This window comes from Bombus terrestris, chromosome 10, assembly GCF_910591885.1.
Source record: "Bombus terrestris chromosome 10, iyBomTerr1.2, whole genome shotgun sequence".
Taxonomy (NCBI): Eukaryota; Metazoa; Arthropoda; class Insecta; order Hymenoptera; family Apidae; genus Bombus; species Bombus terrestris.
The window spans coordinates 17,829,229-17,852,155 of record NC_063278.1 but is presented as its reverse complement, the minus strand read 5'-3'; the positions used below and the strand labels follow the sequence as shown (position 1 = coordinate 17,852,155).

Here is a 22,927-nt window from a genome sequence, read left to right as displayed (position 1 = left end):
TGATTAATATGTCTGTAAAAAAATAAATTATAATAAACAACGAACTTCCGAAATCTGGCCACAACAGGAAATAATATCAATCTATTCGGATTAACGAAAGAAAAAGTGAGAAGAGGCGAATGCAGTTGTAATTACTAATTAATTGTTAATTAATGTAACGCTTAAATATAGCACTTGAAAAAAAACGTATGCATCTGAGTATACATTTTCCTTTCTTTTTCTATTGAAAAGATCTCATGAGAAATTTACTGTAACAATACGTTTTACAACATTACATAATATTATAAATGTAAGTTATACTAATATACATAAAATGTAATTATACGAATGCACTTACGATTAGGAACAAACAATTAGAAAATAGTTTAATTATAAACAAATTAAGTTACCAATTAGTTACAAAGATCGATATTTACATATGAAAGTATAATATAAAGTATAAATATATGAAAGTATAATATAAAGTATAATATATATGAAAGTATAAGTATACGATAAGACACGCCTTCGTCCTTAGTTAATCGCTTTCTCGGTATCGTGGAACATCGTTTCACGCGCGCAGTATTTCCTGAACATATATAATATGAGAAATTGTGTAAACCAGTAAATATAGAACGATAAATTTGATGCAGCAAACACAGATAGAAAAAGCTTAAATTAATGTAATACCGTGTATATAGTTATTGCTGTATGGATGCATAAAGGGTATCGCATATGGTTCGATTCATTGCTCATATTTATCATCGAATAGATTGTATGGTTTGCTCGCAATAACAATTTGTCTACTGATGATAGAGGAAGAAAATAAAATTACCACAATACCGTGAAAACATTTTTGGTTTAGATACTACGATTAAGATATTGTGCACTTAGATAAAGTTAAGGAAATTAGATACAAATACTACGATATTAAATATTATACACTATTATTATATATTATAATTATATACATTATAAATTACACACTATATACAAATAAAAAGTATGTAGGAAAAATATAATGAACTTTATAGAAGTGAATTGTATATATGTATTGTATATATATTATAAATATATAAAAGTATATATATTATAATTATATACATTATAAATTACACAATATATACAAATAAAAAGAATGTAGGGAAAATATAAAAACTTCATAGAAATAAATTATTTTAATATTGCTGTAGACAAATGTATAATGTATTTTTAGAAAATTATTATCTGTGATACCACCATAAATATTTTAAACGATACTATCTAAATGTAAATACTTGCAAAAAAAATTTCTTGCTGCACTTCAGAGTTGCAATTTGCGTTGAACCATTTTGTAATTGTATATGTTATATACAGTTAAATTGACATAGTAAAATATGGTTACAAAATAACAAATATTCAATAATTACCTATATCTGTAAATGGAACTCGAAAAATTAAATATATCTGGAGTAACTATCATTGGCACTATATCATAATAATTTATATTGCAAACTTTCTCCACAAAATGTGTCTTTTTCCATAAAGTGTTTCATAACTTACGAATCGGTTCCAATATTTGTAAATCGTGATTTCACAGCAACGAAATCTCTTCTAAAATTCTGCAGATACTACAACACGCATAATATATTGTTAATGTCCTCCAAAATAAGTGTTCAAATAGTTCGTGAGCTGTGTTTCATTACTCTGTCCAACTAAGATTACCAATTACTATCACTAAATAATAACTACAAATCACTATGAAATAAGATCAAGGAAAGAAATAAAGTTTTATTGCATGTGAATAAAAATCAACCTGATACGCAAGGGATAACAATTTATACGCGAAATCTGTTATTAAATAGATTTTGGAGTTTGATATTTATTGATTCACACAGATTCAGTTTTCGCGTTCACGAAATTTCACCACCATGTACAGCCATATGAACACACCGGATACACTCAGATAATTAACACGTGGCTGAAACAAAGGAGCGTCGTAGAAGTCGTACCAACTTAGCATGTAGAAACTAATGATCATACCAACCTAATATTTCCTCAACAAAATTTACTACTCTAAATTTACGATAATTAGAAATTAACGCTCAATTGCGTGAACTGTCGCATCGTCTTACGTCGTAAGATTAAGCTGAAGAAAATATCTAGGTCCAATTTACAAGAAAATCGTCTAAAGGAATCCCTACAGCTCCATAGTATAAATCCCAATCTTCGAATGCAAGACTCGACTTGTCTTACGATAAATAGATTGGCCGACTACGACTACTGTTCCCAGAATGAGATTTATTCAGTTGTGTAGAATCGACTGTATCGGCCGGCTCTTGGAATTAGACTTGTTTACTTGAGTGTTAGACTGATTCGTTCGGACGCCGGAATAAAGCTAACTCCTCCTTTGAACAGAGGAGATTTAGAAGGCAGAGGTAGTTCTAGGCGTAAAGTTGGTAAGATATTCGGATTTTCTGTTAAAGTAATGCAGAAATTTAATGGCAACAGAGAAACAGAAAGTAGCAGTGATGGGTGAAGTGCTGGAAACGCTGTGTAAAAAGAGAGGAATAAAATAAGATTAAATAAAAGTTAGAACATGGAACAAGTTAAATAAAAGTTTAGAAAATTGTGTGTGAAAGAAAAATAGGCATCGAGAGTTGTGCTGACAACTTGAGTGGAAATCGAGTTGATCTGTTTATAGACAGTACATGTGGTTAACTGACTACCTAATTTTTCAGTTCGTAGAACTTTCAGTTTCGAATTGTAAAAAGTTTGTAAGATGTCAAGGTGATGGAACAGTTTGAAAAATTTTTTGGAAATTTATATGGGAAATGTACGTAATATATCAACAAAATAGTTTAATAGCTTACAATTAATTATCATTAGACGACTCAGTGTGCACATTAATTGTATTTATAAATTTATTATTTAATTGACTCTATAGCAAGCGAATCTCTTTTGTTTCCTGAATAAAATGATAAAATATAATTATATTGATAATAATAATTACAAAATCGTGGAGATACTTACAAGTTTGTCTTCAAGATCATTAGTAAATCATGGATTTTTATAGATTCATGAGAAATTTAATAGTGCGAAAATGCTCAGGATGCACACAATGTACAGAAATATATAAAATGTCAAAGACACAGCACTCGCTATAATATCCAGTGAATAAAGCAATTTTCTATAACTAGAATTCATTCTTTAAATTAGTTATTCATAAAAATAAAAATTTGCAATAAACATGTGGAATGTGTTTCGAACGTCTGTAATGAAAACTCGTGGACATAATTTTAAGAAATATTCGATTTTCATTTTATCTATATACAATTTCTTTTAAATTTCATAAAAACGTCAGTGAAATGTTCATAAGAAAGTTTGCTATCTCGACTTCGTTCACGCATCATTACCAGAATGATTTTTCTGCGATTAATATTTTTAGTTCCATCGATCTTCCGTCATTTCTCTTCTCTCGTGTCTTACAGCAGCAGCTGCTATTTGCATACAAGATTAACGAGAAGAATTTCAAGGGAATTGAACTCCCATGTCACTGAAAAATGTTCACAACGCTGGAAATCTGTGAACAAGGGCTACAGTCTGGATGTTCAAGGTAACGACACGAGTATTTCCCTGGGGAACATATAGTCGCAGGCAATCACTTCGATTGGAAGACACCAATTTGTGCTACGGCACGATTTCTTTAGATCGGATTCTTTTTGTCTGCGACACAAGCTACATGTATGTAGATACGATGTACACACACTGTGGAAATGATCATATATTAAACATTTCTTCGTTGTTGACTGAATACCAAGGCATCAAATCTGATTAATATTTGAATAATATTCTTAAATATATCATAAGACATAGAATATACATTTAAATAGAAGAAGAATTCTTTACTTCTGCCTGCTTTCCGGTTTTCCAGTGACTTCCATTTAGATCACAAGATAGAAAAATAATCATAAGACTTACATATAAAGACAAACACATACACACTAAATTAGAAGAATATAAGTCAACCATATATTTAAATATTTCTTTCGTTTTTTTACATGTTTAATTTGTCATTGCTATTTGATTCACTTTATTATAAAACTAAATTATGTTTTTTCATTTCGTTAAAACTTCGCTTTTAAGAAGATCGAATTTGGATGGATTTAATCAAAAATCAATCGGATGCAAATTCAAAACTATTATCAAATTCGAAATTATCGTCGAATTATTAAATTCAGAAATTATTAATTTAATATTCGATGGAGTTTCAAATTCAACTTTCTCAAGTACGAAGTCTCCAATGTTATTTCATTATTTTCGTCATATTCTAATCAATAGAATTTGCTTGACTTCGTTTGCACTACGAATTGATTGCCGAATATAGTTAATGTACATTCGTATGCTTATAAGTTTAATTATGACTCTAGTGTTTAATTGCTACAGCGGTTGTTTCAAAGCTTTTTACTATTCTGTCTGAATGAACTTGATTGCTTCTCCGACATTAACTACGTTATAGTTGTGACTATGTTATCTGAAGCCCGATTGCTTCACTAAATCTTGACTGGGTTGCGGTTTATACTATTCCGAATGAAATTTAATTGCCTCAGTGATATTGACTATTCTGTGACTCGCGCTACTCTATATGGAACCTGATTGCTTCCACTGATCTTGACTACGATTCGTGTTATCTTGTCAGCAAAATCTAAGAATTAATGCCTCTCTTTAAAATACTCTGATTTCCTTTGCTTCGCATATCCACTATATTCTTTCGAGAAACAGAAATAACGAGACTATATCTAATGGGTTGAGTCACAAAAAGTGAAAGAGATTCATATTTTAGAAAATATCTAAATGAATACAGTAATTCAAGAATATAATTTTTTATTAAATGAAATTTGAAAACAGAGAATTATAAATAAATGACCAAGCGATAAATTGGTAAAATAATTGGAATAAAATTCTATAACTTACAATGCGTAGTACCGCTTTTCTATATTTACTCTGAGTTCATATTACATGAAACTAGTAATCTGTTCAGTCGTAAAGATAAATCGATTATTAATCCGGCGTCCTATCATTAGAAACACCTGTAACCACCAACACAGTTAAAAAAGTCACTGTTTTTAATAACGAAACCTTCGTCACCAACGCTATAATGAAGCACTCGAGGTTACCTCTGGTTAATCTTCTTGACTTTTTCAACATTACTTTTTTCTCCCTCGTCATTGCTTTTCGATTTCTATTTTAACCCGATTTTCTTTCTTTCCCATTTTCTTTCTTGCACAACGGTATATCCCGACTATTTTCAATCGCGACCTCCATTTATATTTATAATAGCCAAATAACTTGCGACCCTGTGATTGAAGAAAAATTATTTTAATAAGGTAAAGTTAAAAGAAAAAGGAAAAAGAAACAAACACACATTTTAAAGTTATTCCAAAATATAGTTCTAATTCGATATTTAAAGTTAGCACCAAAAATTTTCAATAAAAATTAATTAATCTGACGGCTATGTTCTACGGAATCTATAATCGACTCGCATAAATTAATTCAAAAATTTTTCTACATAATTTAGAGTTTAATTAAACTTTGCAGAGAAATAAAATACATGTTAATCTCGAAAATGATTATTTTGTTATTTATTCTACATTAATTGATTCTACCGAGCGGTTGTCAAACCTGAAAAGGGTAATGATGGTTTAAGTTAATAAAATTGGTGATGCCTTTCCAATCTTTTTCGATATTTGAACTAGAAGATATTGAAGATTATTGATAAAAAGACAACTTCCAGCCCGAGAAATCTATGAATTTTTTCCAGTTGCTTCTTATTGAGCAACGACACTCCACCTGATATACGTCATACGATATCTTTTGTTGATGGAAGCTGTTGAACAACTTTCAAGTATCTGAGAAGAATTTTCTTTCAGAGGCTGCTCCAATTCTTTGCTTTCAAATTTTTTGGTTCTACATCTGAGAGATTGAGCAAAATAGAAAAGATAGAGAGGAACCTTCGAGATTTGCAGATTTTATTAATTGCAACGTCTTCCTCTGATGCTGAGCAAATTTCCGCAATCTCAATGGCGTTTTTTTCAATAGAAATCCAGAGAAGATACAAAAATACAAAGACTTCTTCTCGAACGCTATTGTACTAGGCATATTTTATTTTGTGAAGTTATATTTTGAGCAAGCTTGAATTATATTATGAGAAAAAGTCTTTCCACCGTTACACGTGTCCAGTGAAATGGTGTAACTTTGTCTTAAGAAGTTTGTTTTACTTTAAACCGAACTTGTCTTGTCGCGAGAAGTTCATGCGACGATATAGAAGACAGATATTTAGGCGAACCCACTTAGTTGAGACACTCTGTACATATTTTCTCTTCATTTAAATTTCTCCACTCCATCAACCCATTAGGATCATTATAATTGAATTTATTAATCTTCTATTATTTATTTATTTAACAGAGAATTAATAGGAAATATTAAATATGTTGTTATTTTATATTTGAGAGGTAGGATCGCGTTAGTTATTATTATATTTTCTGGATAATAAATCCACACTTCTCGGGGCAGAAAAACCTTTATTGCACACACTTGGAAGGAACACGAACGAATGAATGAAAAAACAAGAGAAGTCTTAAAACTATCGATCAGGTCTATCGACCATATCTAGTAATAACTTCTAGTTACTCCTTTTGTAACTAGCCGTCAGCATATAGATGGCGAGCGAGAACTCACGTTATTATTTTCAACAAAATATAAATATTAAAGTAATCGAAAATTAAATATTAATGTTACGACCGTTCGCGGAGAGACGCGGTCGTAAGGAAAACGCGTCAGCGAGAGGCGTAAGTTCTCGCTACGATTCGTATAATCGACGCCGCGAATTAGTCGTTCCCCTGTTTCGGTTAAGATAACAGAGGTAGTTCAATGAATTTAACACTGTATTAACGGGTTAAAATAACTTGTATATTTAATAACAATTTAATAACAATGGTGCGTCACAAATTATTTAGTGATAAATAATGTTAATGTGTTGCAGAAGCTCGACACGACTTTGTGATATCTCTCGATATGTTCGTTAGACTTAGCGACTTTATTCATCTGTCCTCTCGACGTACGCTGTTCGAATCTTCAAAAAAGACTGATTGCCCTTCGACCATTTCTTTGTCTTCTCGGGGAGACGGCCCCCACTACGCTCGGGTCACGCCACCGTTCGCGCCTATAATCACGTATGCCACCTTCTTTGTGTGGATAAAGTAACGGTCCGAAATCGACGTTTCTGGAACTCGCTGCTTGGTGACAACTATACGTTCGTCGATACATTGTATGTTTTCCATCGGGTAGTAAGGCGATCTGCCTGCAACACTGTAGGAACGCGAGCGACGGTTAGAAATACGACCTATACTAAGTCTCGTGGCGTAACAATTACGTCATCAGAACGATCTTGAGCTACTGTCAAAACGGATTCTTTGAATGAAAGTGTGGCAACGTTATAAATTTTTTGTCGACGATGCAGCGATTTTTTTCAGCCTCTTCATCCGCTTCATCGCCATAAAATAAGCAATATTTTTTAAAACAAAAGTTGGATTCACTTACTCGTGCTCTAGTACGAGGTAGACGTACTTTTGATGTACTAGCTTGTCCATCCTCATGTTGTCTTTTGATAGCAGCAATTGAACATTTCCGGATGTATGTTTTTCGGCAATCCACGTGAACTGTTACAGACTTTTCACTTTTCAGATAATCAACAAACTCATCGCCTCTTTCGATACTTGCATCGATCAAAGTTTTCATTCCACGACTAACTGTAACAGTTTCACCTTCCGTCAAAAGTTTATTGCAAATAAAGCACAATTGTGACATTTTTTAAAAATATTAATGGATAAAAATTGTAATAGTAGACGCTAGCAATAAATACATGTATTCACTCGAAAGGAACGTTCAACACTAAAAGTATTTCACATAAGCCACTTTACAAAAGTAGGTATATGAGCGTCGCCACGTGGACAATAGAACTTCAACTTTTAGAATGGCGATATCTTAGTTATGGTGATTCTTAGGAAAAAAAGTATACGGGACACTTTTGTAGATAATTTTATGATCTACAATTTTTGTCTGAGCTATATTTTCGATAAAACTTACCGTTTTCAAGAAAAATTAAAAAAATCCAAAAATTTTGACTTTGACCTTGAATAACATTTTTAGCCCGCGTGGAACCAATAGGGATTTTTGGCACTTTATTTCTACAGGTATACCCAAAGTCTCTACCAAAATTTAGCTCCGTTGGAATTTCTGTTCTTTGAAATGTCTATTTTGACCGGACTAACATTAAGATTGACATTTTGAAAGCCTACAATAGGGAAAATTTTTTTTATTCGAAACAGAGCTACGACCAATTTAATATAAATAAAAAATGTGTAATGTTAAGTTAATAAATCATAGAATGATTAAATGTATAATAATAATAAAAATAAAAAATGTACGTAATATAAGACATAGTACGATAGTGGACGAACGACTCATTCGGAACGAGAAGAAACTCGAGTGAGCATGAAGTTCGCAGTTATGTTACACCAGTGCTTACGAGATTCTCGTTTAAAACATTAAGAAGATGGTCCCATTGCGATGTTGCGCGCTATTGGCTGCTCATAACCGTTGAAAAGGAATCCCTACAGTGTCGCTTGACTGCGATAGCTATCTTTTTCTCAGCCAGGTTTTCTCATCTGGATATCCGAGAGGCTGTGTCTTAACTTAACACATCCTGAAAGGTCAGACAAGTCTATGTTGCAAGCTCTCGAGGGGAAAAAGACGACGTTCTCGTTGTTGAAAAATAATTTTCATTTGTCCGGACGAATGAACCGTAATGTAGTCGCAAACATCAGTAGCCACAAGTGGCTAGTTATGAAACTGTACATTGCTGGTGTCTGGTTTCCTTTTAATTGATGGAGCAGTTGTAGCTACAAACTCCTTTTCAACGATTCGAGTAAGTGAAGAGGAATCAGTTGAAAGTTGTTTACTCTTTTTGAAATGTTGATTTATTTGTTGACTTTTATTAGAAAATTCGTGTTATTATTAATTATTTTTTCCTTTGTCAATTGTTTCTTCACCGCAACTTTGCTTTTCATCTTAAAATCTCTTCACCAGTGTTTGAAATAATTTGCCTTCTTATCAGAACAGTATCAGTGATCAATCGTAGATATTCAAAACAGTTAATTTGTATTTTTCAAATATCCGTATGCAAATGAAATATTAGTTTGAATTTGAAATATCTAGGAAATTTTTTACTTTTTTATTCGTTATTGTTATTATTACGCTTCCATAGACTAGATTCGTTCTTATGTTGACAGAAACGTCGAAATAAAATAAACTAAATTAAGTAAATAATGCTTACACAAAATGTACGAAAAATAAGTTTGTAAGTTAAATTAGTAATTGTTTAAAAATGATTGAAAAGATGTTCTTCGAGAGAAAGTGTATGCATTAGGATGTAATAAAGTGCGCTTTTAACCGAGCAAGGTGCGAATATTTGAAAGTAATGCTACACCATTGATAGTTTTTGAAGAAGTACTAACAAAATTTCACTCTTTATCGGAGAAAGTTGTTGGCATCTCTTGAACAAACTTTGTTCTTTCTTCGGCTGTGATACAGTTTGCAAATTTCGCAAGTTTAAATTGCCTCAGCTGCGTAATGTCAGTCGACACGGTTCCCTATCTTCGCTCGTCGACTCTACGTGACTTTGTTTCGATATGTAAACTTCTGTTGGTCCACTCATGATTTCCATATCTGAAGTACATTTAAAAAAATGTATAAAACTTAATGTGTGTATTGTGCTATTTAAAGAGCTGCATGGCGTTGGTCACATAATACAACGTTTACTATAAAAGCAGAAACTAAATGTTGATGTATATTATTAGAGAGCACGAAATATGCGTTTGCTTTTTGAAATATGACATACATATTTGACAAACTTTGTGTAACAGACAGTTCATTTTAATTATATGCGCTTTTAAAAGTAAACGTGGAAATACCTATTTATTTCTATAAAGTAGCGTTATTCTATATCTGAAAATTTTACGAATATCCCAACACAGTTTATTTGGACGTAAATATTTCAAAATGATTTAATGTAACTAGAAAGATAAGTGTAAAATATTTCTACAAATTAATAAGTAACCAAATTAAATTATATGTTAAACAGTAACCTGTTTGTTGTTTGTGAGGCTCGTACTATAACATAAATGTATTATTATAAATTATTATGTAATGTATTACGTAAATGTTCAAAGGGAGATGTTGAAAGGAATACGTTTCAAAAAGTTACTATAAATGTTACGAAATCAAAAGCAGGACTTTATTATAAATCAAGATTAGGTAAACGTAACCAAATTTCATAAATACACATTTAAGAGATATTTAAAACTGCTATCAAACTGCTGTACAGTCAACAGTCGTAAGTCTCGCCATCAGTGTGAATCCAACTGCAAACCTGAAATAAAAAAGAAGGTAACGAAGCATGGACGAATAATGGTGATTTTGCGTGGTGAATCTGAAATCAAAGGAGAATCAGAGTGATAAATGTACGACTAAAGATCGCTGGGTGTAAAGTGTTAGTGCGAAAGAGAAGCGTTTGAACAGAATTCCTCAGATTATGCACATCCACTCAACCTTCACAGCGAATATGTTTCAATGTCTTCTGGAACTGGCTGAATCGAATAAAGGAAGTGGAGAAATGGGGAGAAAGAATATACGCGTTCTTTACATACACAGGTTTGCAAGGGTAAATGCTGAGAAAATACATGTACAAGTTAATCATGCTAAATTGCAATAACTAAAGTTATTCAAATATTTTCAGTTTGGTAAAAAGAATTCATACAATGCATTGGATGGTAAAGCATTGCGATTATGTGATATCGCAACCATAACTTTATTTACAATTTATTTCTAATTAATAATCAATTTAGTGATCCACCTAAAACTGTACCATCATTTTCGCCATTCCTCATAGTTCGCGCGTATAATAATTTCTACAGTATCCAGTAGTATCGTGCTACAGTTGCTAATGACCCTGCAGTTTAATCGACTTAAGACGATTACGAAACGAACAACGAACAATAACGAGTATAAATAATTTTATGGTCCTTGTGAGGCGAACGCTTGCAACAAATACCCCGTAACTTTCATCTACATTTTCGAGTTCATTTCAAACTCTACCAACGTCACCGTCACGATTGTACCACATCGTACGTCACGAAGATATTTTGCGAAAAACATATAATATAACCAAAATAAGTTTTCACAGCTGTTCGAATGAACCAGAGAATAATTATGAACTGGATTCTGACAGAAAGTCTTCCATAAAGACATAATATATTTTGCCGCAGATATTTCTCTACCTACACAGAAACAGGCGCAAGCGAAGAAATATATATATATATATATATATAGGCATGGTCCGAAAAATTCTGCGAGCAATCTCTCGCTGAAAGCTCTCGGCGTTCAACACGGACACGCTCATATCGCGAACGGCTCGTCCATCAAAGCGAAGGGGGAAAATAAACCGGGCAAAAACGACCGAAATCTCTCGCAGCCCTCTTTTTCCATTATCCAAGAAAGTAAGAAATAAGAAAGCTGTAGGAATAATACCGCGAGGCTGAGGAACAACAGCAGCTTAAACAGTAACGGGCCGGTACGAAGCGAGAGGACGGTGAAAAGCGTGGAAGAATCGTAGTGGCGGTAAAAGGGGTGAGAGCAAAGAGAGCAGGAGGGCAGTGAAGGGAGAGGGAGGTCAGAGGTTAAGTGAAATTGAAGTTCAACCCACTGATGAAAACGACTCGCGGGATCTAAGGTGACGGGGGACTCCTCCGCAATAGTTTCGTTTCCTTTTAATCTCGGTAGGGTTTTCTGCCAGCCAGAGTAGGAAGACTGTCAATTCCGCTTCCATTTCTCGCCGACAGTGCGAGCGAGATGAAGGAGACCTGCACGCGAGTCTATGTGCGCCAGCGTCGTTGTACAGGGTGTCTCGGTAACTCCGGTACGATCGGCAATCAGGCGATTCTGTGCGAAAGAAAACGTATGGAAAATATAGAATAAGATTTGGGGGAAGAAAAGTCTAGATGGGAAGAAGGAAGAAAATGATACTATTTATGAGCAGAAGGGCATGGACTTATGGGAGCTTAGGATAACAGATTCAGCCCTAGTATGGATGGACAGGACAGAGCAGAGGCAGGAATATGAAAGAATAATACAGGGAATGTATAGAAGGAAATATAGGGAATTGGGGGAAGAAAGCAGTGCAGAGTTTTTAAATAAAGAATGTAGAGGAAGTGATAATCGAGCGAGATTTAGACGTGATAATGAGGATAGAGTGAGGGAATTGTGCTTAAAAACTGAGGAGAAGAATGTAGATTGTGTGGTTAAGGGAAGGAAACGACAGAAGTTCATGGAAGAGTGCAGAGAAGTTGGAAGAGAAAAGGAATTAACCGGAAGGATGAGCGAGGAAAAGAGCAAGGAAGATGTATGAGGAAAATAGTAGAAAGGAGAAGGAAACTAGTCGGACACGTGTCACAAGCATTTTAAGTATTTCAAGTATTTTAAGTATGAGAATTATTTTCTACAGTATTATAATGGCGTATATGTATAGTGATTTTGTAGGCACAACCACGTGTCAAGCCCTTTTCAAGGTCGAAAGTCAGGAAAATCAGGAAAATAAAGTTATCCATCTACCTCTTTCTCTCTATGTAGAATAAAAGTTTTTCACGTGGCGCTTCGTTTTTGAGAAAATCGAATTTGAAGATTTTTCAAGTATACTTGGACTCGATTAATTTCGAACTGAACAAGAGAAAATAATCATCAGAAAGTTATTCCACACGTAAAAAATAGATAGAAAAATGTGGAAGAAAATCTGTCCATAAAACACTTTGTTTCCGAGAAAAGCAAATTTGCAATTGAAAATTTATTTTGTGTAACAGGTTGGTTCATGACTAAACGCGTTCAAGCTCTGTTCTCTCGGAAACAAAGCTTGACTATGGGAAAACTTTATTTCGCGCTTTTCACTTGTTTTAGCATGCTTCTTTTTTATATTATTCTCGAGTCTTTACAGTTTGTCCACATGTTGACATTCGGTAAATTGGTTTAACGATGTTGTGACAGTATCACGTCTCCCATCGGAGAAACGTCGCTGATAATTGCACAAATATCATCGCAATGCAAAAAACAAAAAGTTATTTATATTCTATGGAAATTGCGAAAAATCCACAAATAACGATGAAAATAAAAAATCAATCGAGTTTTGTCTTCATAGTCTTCTGGATCAGACGAATAGAGGTCTATTTTAATATGTAGCACAAGCTCCTGCTGCTCGTTCACTCACAGTTAGCCTAGTCTGCAGTTAGTAAAGTTTAAGTATATAATTGACAAATTTCAAACCCGATTTTCTCGAAAATAAACCACCACATGCAATCATTTAAGTCCACATTTTCGACTGATTTTTTTACGTAGAATCATTTTATTACCGATCGTACCACAATTGCCGGGACACCCTGTACATGTCTGCTGTTAATCTTACACCATGGGAGAAACGAAAGGCACGAGAAACTGTAGTGAAGATTCGTTAAACGAGCCAAGACTTAACGATCCGCGAGAAAGAACGAACATCGGTCTAAGTTCTCCATTGTGAGAAATGATTTATAGGTTTCCACGTTTAACTGGCCATTGTTATTCGCCGGATATATTTAACGTTTTGCCCGAAAGAAACAGATATTAACGTATTACGCAATATATTGTAGGCGCATACGCAATTTATTGCAATCCTCAGAGTGGTGCAGTTTTCTTGATCGAAGGACCGCGATACTTGGAAAATCGTAACTGTATGTAAAACTTTCATTCGTTTCATCTTTTTGCAGCAAATTGTAAAATTGTATGTTATAAAATGTTAGCAGTTTTACCTAAAATTGCGAACGATTATAAGCTTAAATTGATTCGACAGAAATTATATACTGTAATTCGTAGCGTAGATTCGGAGAAAGTCACATTGTCCTCGTTTCCACGATTTGAATATCTTTGATCTTGCAATATCTTTTCACGTCTATCTCTGTATATTCGCGAACGTAAACGATAGAACGTGGAACTGACTTTTCGACTACTGTGTAAGTGTACTTGAACGATCCTTTGACTCTTGGGAGCTTTATTTTGTTTGAAAATAACTGTGCCATGACAAATGTTATTTGCCTGAACCTCGTATATTCGTCGTCAACGCTACTACACATCGCTATCACGACCAGAAGACAGTATAATATGCACATAATATAATATAATCTTTATATTGATATATGATATATACTGATTATATGATATAATCTTTATATTGATATATGATATATACTGATTATATGATATTGTGTTTATATTGATATATGTTATACATCGATCATATGATATAATCTTTATTCTGTAAATCAGTTCTGATAAGCTTTATGAAAATTATTTCCATTTTAATAAATTTAATAAATATTATTTCCCTTTTAATAAATATTTGCGGGAAATATTATGGAAACGCGAATGTACTGCAATTTTTCATTAATATACGTTGCTTGTTTGTTTGTTTTTAACGAAACAATATCGACATTCGCCGCTAATGACCACGGTAGTCGATGCGACTTTAAATAAAATAAATAATGAAATATCGACATTCGAAATTATTGTAAATTGATTGAAAGATAACTGCTTTGCTTCAAAACAAATAACTATACTTAATATTTTATATGTAACATTAATATATGTAAATATAGCATTAACCCTACTGTTCTCTTCTTTTCTTCGTATTTGTATCTTCTCATTTGTACTTGTTTCGTTCGTTTGAAGTATTTATTTGAATATTTAATTCATAAAAATTATGGAATATACGAAAGATAAATTACGTTGAGTACAAAAAACAAATATTCGAAAGTCCTCGATATTTTAATAAACATCTATTGGAATAGGTATAACGATCATTTTGCGGTCTTAAAGACCCGGGGAGAAGAGTAGGGTTAATAGGTATATTAAATTAAATTATATTTTTAATAGTATTTACGCGTTATGTTTAAAAATCTTTATTTGTAGAAATTTTTTACATATTAAATTACAAAATAACAATAAATATCTATAGTTATATAGTTACAATAAAATTGTAAAATATCTTATAGATATACATTGAATATTATACAAAATATTCATCGGATACAAACCTCGCAGTGTAAAAATAAATCTATAAATGATATCTTTCTTGATATATTGAAAATCACTATAGTCGATCAGGCAAATAAAAATCGGACACCGGTGCAATTTTGATTTCTACATATTTTGAACAAACATGCAAGAAGCTACAAAAATGTATCATAGTATAATAGATGCCAAAAAGAAGCATTTGTTTTTTACCTACGATTGTTTAAATATTATTAAATATTAAGTAGGTAATTTGAGGAGCTTAGAAAAAGTTTAATATTCAAATCGATGATCTTTAATCAGACATACTCTTCCAATATTAATCGAGGACTTTCACATTTAATGAACAGGAGCAACAGGATTAACGAGGATAGTTTAGCGATGTCGCTTGAGGTTTCGACCAACTATAGTAAGAGCAGAAAAATGATCGTCAATAAATTGAATTTTCACTGTCGAAACCTCCATTTTTCTTCAACTATTGCTGTAATAATACTTTTATAGAATTTATTTCATAAAAATCACACGTCAGTAGATTTGATTGATGGAATTTTAGAAACTCTCGTGAGGTATTATCTGCTATTTACAGCAATCGATCAAACGATTATACAACCACGGTTTTTCATAAAAATCTCCGTTATCAAGTAGTCTTCGTATTTCCAATTAATAGAATAATTAAAATTTGTCAATAGGTTTTATTATCTGATTAATTCTCGATTAAACTACTTTATTTAAAATTCAGTTTCGTAATTGTACGTTGTTTTCAATTTTAATGGTTACAAAGTATTTATAGCGATTATGCAATTCTTAAAAATTGACAAGTTACGTGATAATAGAAATAGATATATTTCGAAATAATTGTTGCGTAGATATCAGAACATCTGCTGTATTTATATTACAAACTGAATGCTTTCCATTGCCTTATTTTCTAATTGTTTCATTAAAAATCTATATCTTATCTATGTCATATGTACTTTGCAACACAGAATACCAAATAAAGTAGAATTTGAATTTTCCAATAAATGTATTGTTACACGTACATTAAATACAGTAGGACTCGAATCTCCGAATCTCTTAATCTCTTTTCCATCCGCACACTGGGTCATTTTCGACCAGTAACTTTAAGTAATTCTCCGTCTTTTTCCATATTTTTGATTAAATTTTGCTTTGCTTAAAAAAATTGAGCTAGCAATAAAAACTATTTTTGACGATATTATAGAAACTTGGAGAAATAATGGAGAATTTTTAAAACACAACCCACCCCCCCACCTCCTTAAAAAAAATTGCAGGATTGTTCACTTAGTATCTGAATCATGAAATACTTCAAGCTCCGAAGGAAAACATTGAAATACTCATTTTCTTAAACGTTAAACGCGTCTACACAAAACACGGCGATATTTAGCAACGTGAATATACGTGCAGAATTATCGACGCGCGTTTTCCTCTCTAGGAAATCTCTGAACGTGCAACTGGACGTGCCAAGCTGTTCATAAATCTATGCAATACGATCTTTGGTGTCGTCGAATAATCGAGCTTCTGGTGTGTTCGCAATCTTTCATATCGCGTCAAATAGGTTTCAATGATGGCAAAGTGTTCTTCTTGTAAAAGGGATAAAAGATTTACAGACACAGAGCATCAGCTACGTTTGATCGATGATCGCGCTTAAATTTTGAGCTTCCAAAGGGACTGATATTCGTTTCGATGGTGTAAGGTCCACGTTCAAGCTTCGATTAAGATTTCTTCTGACTTTTTGAACATCTCCAGCCTCTGATTGGCAGCGTGACTTTCGAAAAATCCTCTGTTGTGTTCACAGTAGTTACTGGCTTATTGTTATCTCGAATTGTAAATATTTTAAGCTCGTGACAAGATACTCATACAATAGCGCTCATAAATATGTGGATCTTTCGATTGATTTAAATTAACAATATTTGAATGTAAAATTCAAGCGGAGACGAAACGTTGAATATCACCTTTTTAAAATGGAAACATTCAGAATTACTCGAAGTAAAAAGAGACCATTATATAGTTACAATAAAATTACAAAATATCTTATAGATATACATTGAATATCATACAAAATATCCATCGGATACAAACCTCGCAGTGTAAAAATAAATCTATAAATGATATCTTTCTTGATATATTGAAAATCACTATAGTCGATCGGGAAAATAAAAATCGGACACCGGTGCAATTTTGATTTCTACATATTTTGAACAAACATTTTTTTATCGAGATAACTTAGGTTTCTTGTATCGATAGCTGATCTTTACAAATTTAACTAGACTATTACTTTGATTTTTACTAAACGTGTTTTCATGGCGAAAAATTGAATGAGCTAGAAACCTGTTGGAGCTATCTCAGAGGATTAAAAGATTAAAAGTTTTGCGAAAGGGACCGAAAGTTTTTCGGGAAGCAGTGGCAAAGTTCTGAAAAGCAACAGACTTTATTCGATAAAACGTCAGTTTTATAAAAATAAGAAATTATTTTTACTATTTCAAATTTCGCTACATTTTAACGCGATATTCGCGTGTAATCTGTTGAATGATAATTATGAAATATTAGTTTAGTCAACATTCTTTATCTAAAAATGCTATTTTCGCATAGATTGAAAGATTCGATATAACTATTTATGCAATTATAAATTAATACAAAAACAAAAATGTTCATTGATCAAGAAGAAGTATTTTAAAATTGGTTAAAATAATTCTTATTTTCTATTTGCTGTACTAGATTATACTAGGAACCGTGAAACACACAAAGATGTACCTACATATTTTGTTCAGTGTTCACTTTTTCGAATTTGATGGTTTATGTCTTTCTTAGTAGTTATGCCAGTAGAATTTACATATTGCACAATTGTATATTATTTTCTAATGCATCTCTTTCACGTACAAGTATCTATTCGTTTCTATCTAGTAATTTCCAACTAAACTGTTTGAATCTGTAACTATATATTATATGTATCTTCTCTATTCGTATCTATTATATAATCTACGTATTTTCCTGTGCAATCCATGTTAGACTATTCTGATAAATATTCTGTTCTGTATTCTATTCTCATAATTATCTGTTAAAACCATCTTTCTCTGCTCCCAGAATGAGCGAGCTGATGTAAACTAAATCGAAGACTGTCTCGCGCAAACAGTTGACTACGTTCATTTCACACGTCAACGTCCACGTTGTTGCTGTTGCCGTATTACCGGAAAGAAACGCAGACAAAGCCAATATAAATTTCACGCACCGCGATCGATACATTCTCCCGTTTGTTTTCCCGATGCATGTGCACATATGCATCAATGTTTGTTTGTGCACTGAAATATTCAATGAAACGCAGTGTACACTAGAGCCGGTAGGTAAACTAAAGGCAGTTCAGGCTGGATTGTTAATAGGCATGAGTGCCCTAAAGGGGTGCAGAATCGCCCTTCATATTTCAAATGCGGACAGATTATAGTCGTATAAATCGTAGCAGGCAAATAGTAAAGTTTCCTAAGACATGTAATTAAGCTGTGGATGTTTATGAGCTTATGGGAAATTTGCGGATACGAGAACGCACAGAATGAACATAATATGCAGAAATATACGAAATATTTAAAATACAGAATTTTTTACCACGTAGAATGAATAAAATACTTCTCTACTCAAGTTCCATCTTGTAAATTACACGTATGAAAATAGAAATTTGCATATCCGGATAAATATATAATTTAAAGAAAGTGAAAGGGTATAGTAGCTGCACGTCTGACAAAAATATCTCTGATGGGAACGTATCGTTTCCAACTGGACGTAGGTTACAAAAAATATCTGGAAACTTCAGTTGAGATGTCTAATATTGTATAAAATAATGATTTTGCTGTTATAGACCAAGTATCAGGAATGGACAATAATTTGTTTTTATTTCTTTGGTTTTCCAATTTGTAGATTTTCTTCCATTTTCTCAGTGTGAAATCGCAATTACTTTATTGTGACTGAAAGAATTCTGAAGCAGCACGCACTTGTTTAGAAATATGTACTCGATTTTCCATAATATACGTAGTAACAGTCATATAAATATACTAAATTATTTTGCAGAGATAATTTATAATGACAAACACTGTACAATGTAAAAATGTACAAAGTGATACATTACACAACATTAGAAGAAATAATGTAATCAAGAGGAAAAACAATTGCAGTTTGCTTAGAAATACATAATTAGAAAGAAATTAGGAAGAAATACATAATATCTATGAAGAGTTGATCCTTCGATTAAATTAAGTTTATTTTCATAAAAGAATTCTATTTCTTCTTTAGGTGGATATTTGTAGACGATTTCTTCGATCTTAAACACACTATTATCTCTGAATTTTATTTCGTTAGAAAATAAAACAATCACGGTTTGATTAAAAATATACAATGAACGATATCCATGAAGTATTGGTCTATAAATTGCATTAAATTTATTTTCACAAAAGAATTCTGTTTTTTCTTTACATATATACCCATAAAAAATGTCTCAAACACAGCAATTACAATGAAGTGTGAAATGGTAATTTGAAATGGACGTTATATAATTAAAAGTTATACGTGATTATTTATCAGTATATTCTCAGATTCGCCCTAATTTTAGTAGAAATATTCACAACTTTAAATATAACGAATATACATATATTATATGTAAGTATGTTACATTATATCGCGATTTCTCGTATTTTTAATTGAAATATCGATGCTTGGGATTGACAGTGACGTAACTTTCAAAATGTAAATTTTACTGGCAAGATTTTCTAAATTGACGCTTTTGAGAATACTAGATACACGATTTCTTAATTTAACTGCTAAAAAACAAAGCAAAGAAATTATAAATATATACTGTTTTATATAATAAAAATAGAAACATAACGTAGGTTAGTGTAGAATTAGTAAATTTAAAATTCTCTAAATTGTGTTGCTATCAATGCCAAGCATACGGCGAATAATTCTCATCGTTTTGTACTGTGAATGAAAATACTATTTTATCATTGTTCCTTGTATTTCTTTATGTTTTCCATAATTCTGCTAAGTAGTACTCATTTCCTAACGATCTATGGTACGTGTAAGTTACCCTGTTACATGTTACTTTACGTTGTTTCATTTGTACCAATTTCTACATATATCTATATTTATTAAATTCTACGATCGAAATAAGAGCCCTTTTTTCTAACATATTTAATATATCGACAAAATTTATAATTAAAACTCGCGGAATGAATTCATTAAAATAAGCATCGATCCACGTTCTGTTCTTATTCTTTCACGTTGCGCTCAAACGTGTTACGAACGTCAATCGAATATGTTGTTTCCACAGTTGTTAAAATTTTGAACACCTTTCAAGTATAACAAAGAATAAAGTAAAGTAAATAACTATCGTAGACACAACCGCGATATGTTTGGCTAACGACCACCTACGATAGTATTTTCGTAAGCTTACTGTGCTTACAGTATGAAATATCTTTATCGGTATAAATCTCGTTGCTCCGCGTTTAAAAAGTCAGGAATACACGATGCTCGCGTCTATCGATGCGACGAAAAAAGTAAACACACGGGAATTCAGCAACACTCAGATACTTTGCTTTCGGCGACGGGTCTATGAGCAATGTTCAAAGCGCACGCTTGTTATTTGTCCGCCTCACGGACTCCGGTACAAGTCTCGCTCGTGTTTCGTCGAATTTCTCGCGTCGGCCACGCGTACCAAATTATCGCGTTCGCGGTTTCGCGCGCACGAAAGGTGCATCCTATCGCGAGAACTTGTTTCCTACGCCGCCAAGGCAGCGTTAAGGCACATGCAAGAATAAAGAAAAACAAAAGCAAAAATACAAAAAAAAGAAAGAAAGAAAAGAAAAAACAAGAAAAAAGCAAAGAAAGAAAAAAGTAAAGAAAAATTAACAAAAAAAGACGGCTTGGTATCGAATCGGAAGTACAAAGTAAGCTCGACCGCCGCAGCGCCCAGAACCACTAATGTGCTCGCTCGCAGCGCGGACGGCAACTTCGAGGTGACCTTGGCCACGAAAGCCACCATCTACCATCAAGGATTGGTCGAGTGGAAGCCCCCTGCCATTTATAAGTCATCCTGCGAGATCGACGTGGAGTACTTCCCATTCGACGAGCAGACCTGTGTCCTCAAGTTCGGTTCGTGGACCTATGACGGCTTTAAGGTAAACTTGCATGGTAGCCGCTAAGTTCGTGGCAAATAGACCGGCGGATCTTCCACGACGTGGATCGACGTGGCTCGTGATGCGTCGAGGACGGTCCACCTTTGTAGCCCTTAAGACTAGATATTAGACCCGAACGATCGGCTCGTCGCGTGGATTTCCAAACTCCGCGGTGGCTTGTGTTTTCTTGTTGCCCGTTTTCGAAACGTTACACTCGATGGGAGGGGAGAGCCGAAACCCACGCTAGGAGACGGATGCTGCCAGCTTTCCTTCAACGTTCCGTGATACCTATAACAGTAGCTCCGACAGATGCGACGTGCATTCAGAGGATAGAAAGAACGAGAATTGATGATAGCGAGGCGAATCGCAAAGAAAATGCAACAGAGATGGCACGCAGTAACAGTTGATAGCCGAGGGGGATGTTTGAACGAAGGGAGATCGAGTAGCGAGGACGCGAAATTACGCGATCCGAGCGATCGATGCGAAGCTTTTTCGGCTCAATTCGTTAGAAAGGGTGAGAGATAGGGTGATGGTGAGGAAGAAAGAGAGAGAGAGAGAGAGAGAGTGAGAGAAAGAGAGGGAGAAAGAGAATGAAAGAAAGAGAGAAAAAGAAACAGATCATCGCGTAGCGGCAGCATCCGGTGCTCTTCAAAGAGGAGCCAATCGTGATCACGCTCGGCTCGTTTCTTCGGTGATTCCAGCGCCGACGGGAACTACGAGGTGACGCTGATGACCAAGGCCACGGTCTACTATTCGGGATTGGTCGTCTGGCAACCGCCGGCCGTATATAAATCCTCCTGCTCCATCGACGTTGAGTTCTTTCCGTACGACGTACAGACCTGTGTTTTGAAGTTAGGCTCCTGGACCTATGACGGTTTTAAGGTGCCACGCCAACAGCAACGAGCACGATCGCCAGATTGAACCTTTTTGCTCGTCATATATGATCGGTCTTCCCAGTTTCCTCCTTGGTTATACTTTCGTTTTTTATGTTCCATCAGAGAATGCCACCTTGATACCCGTAATCGTTTCTGCGATGCGCTGGTCTTGGACGTCATACGTCATATTTATATATATATTATCTATATATATTACATATATATATATATTTCAATATTGTTACTTGGTGTGGACTGCAGTGTTATTTGATTGACATTCGTCGTGATGTCGTACGGTCAGCTCGTTTTTATATATTATTCTGCGGTGTGCTCGAACGATCCTACAGGCTCGCATATCTGAACGCGATCTTTGAAAACGGCTCGCGTCGTCGTTCTTGCGAGGATCCCAGTTATCGTGACAAATTCGCACGCATCGATCTCGCTGATCCACCTACAGTGGCTCGCGAATCTATTCGTACATCTACTGGCATATTTTTCTTTATATTATACGCGTTACGTGAAATCTTCTGAAATTTCGGTAGCACTGCGATGAGATAGGACCGTCGCGATTATGGTAGTAAAGTTTGAAAGCGATCCGAAGATGTACGTAGAACAACATTTTCTTTATGAATACGTTGTGTGCATTGTACGACACTTTTTGAGATTTCGTTAACACCGTAATGAGATACGATTGTCGTGTTTCTGATGGTAAAATTTGAAGGC

At 33.8% G+C, this 22,927-nt stretch overlaps 1 protein-coding gene across 13 annotated transcripts in view; it reads left to right on the top strand.

The window, feature by feature from the left end:
- LOC100648987 (acetylcholine receptor subunit alpha-like) overlaps positions 1 to 22,927 on the top strand; it is a 430,373-nt gene that overhangs the window by 197,187 nt on the left and 210,259 nt on the right. For 7 of the 13 annotated variants that reach the window (XM_048409563.1, XM_048409558.1, XM_048409562.1 and 4 more), the window contains one exon: positions 21,152 to 21,332. The exons of 3 other annotated variants lie outside the window; for them this stretch is intronic. In XM_048409563.1, the coding sequence (XP_048265520.1) occupies positions 21,152 to 21,332 (181 nt within the window). Of the gene's footprint in view, positions 1 to 21,120; positions 21,333 to 22,030; positions 22,212 to 22,927 lie in introns of all 13 variants that reach the window. 3 more of the 13 variants (XM_048409564.1, XM_048409559.1, XM_048409571.1) reach the window with 2 other exon arrangements.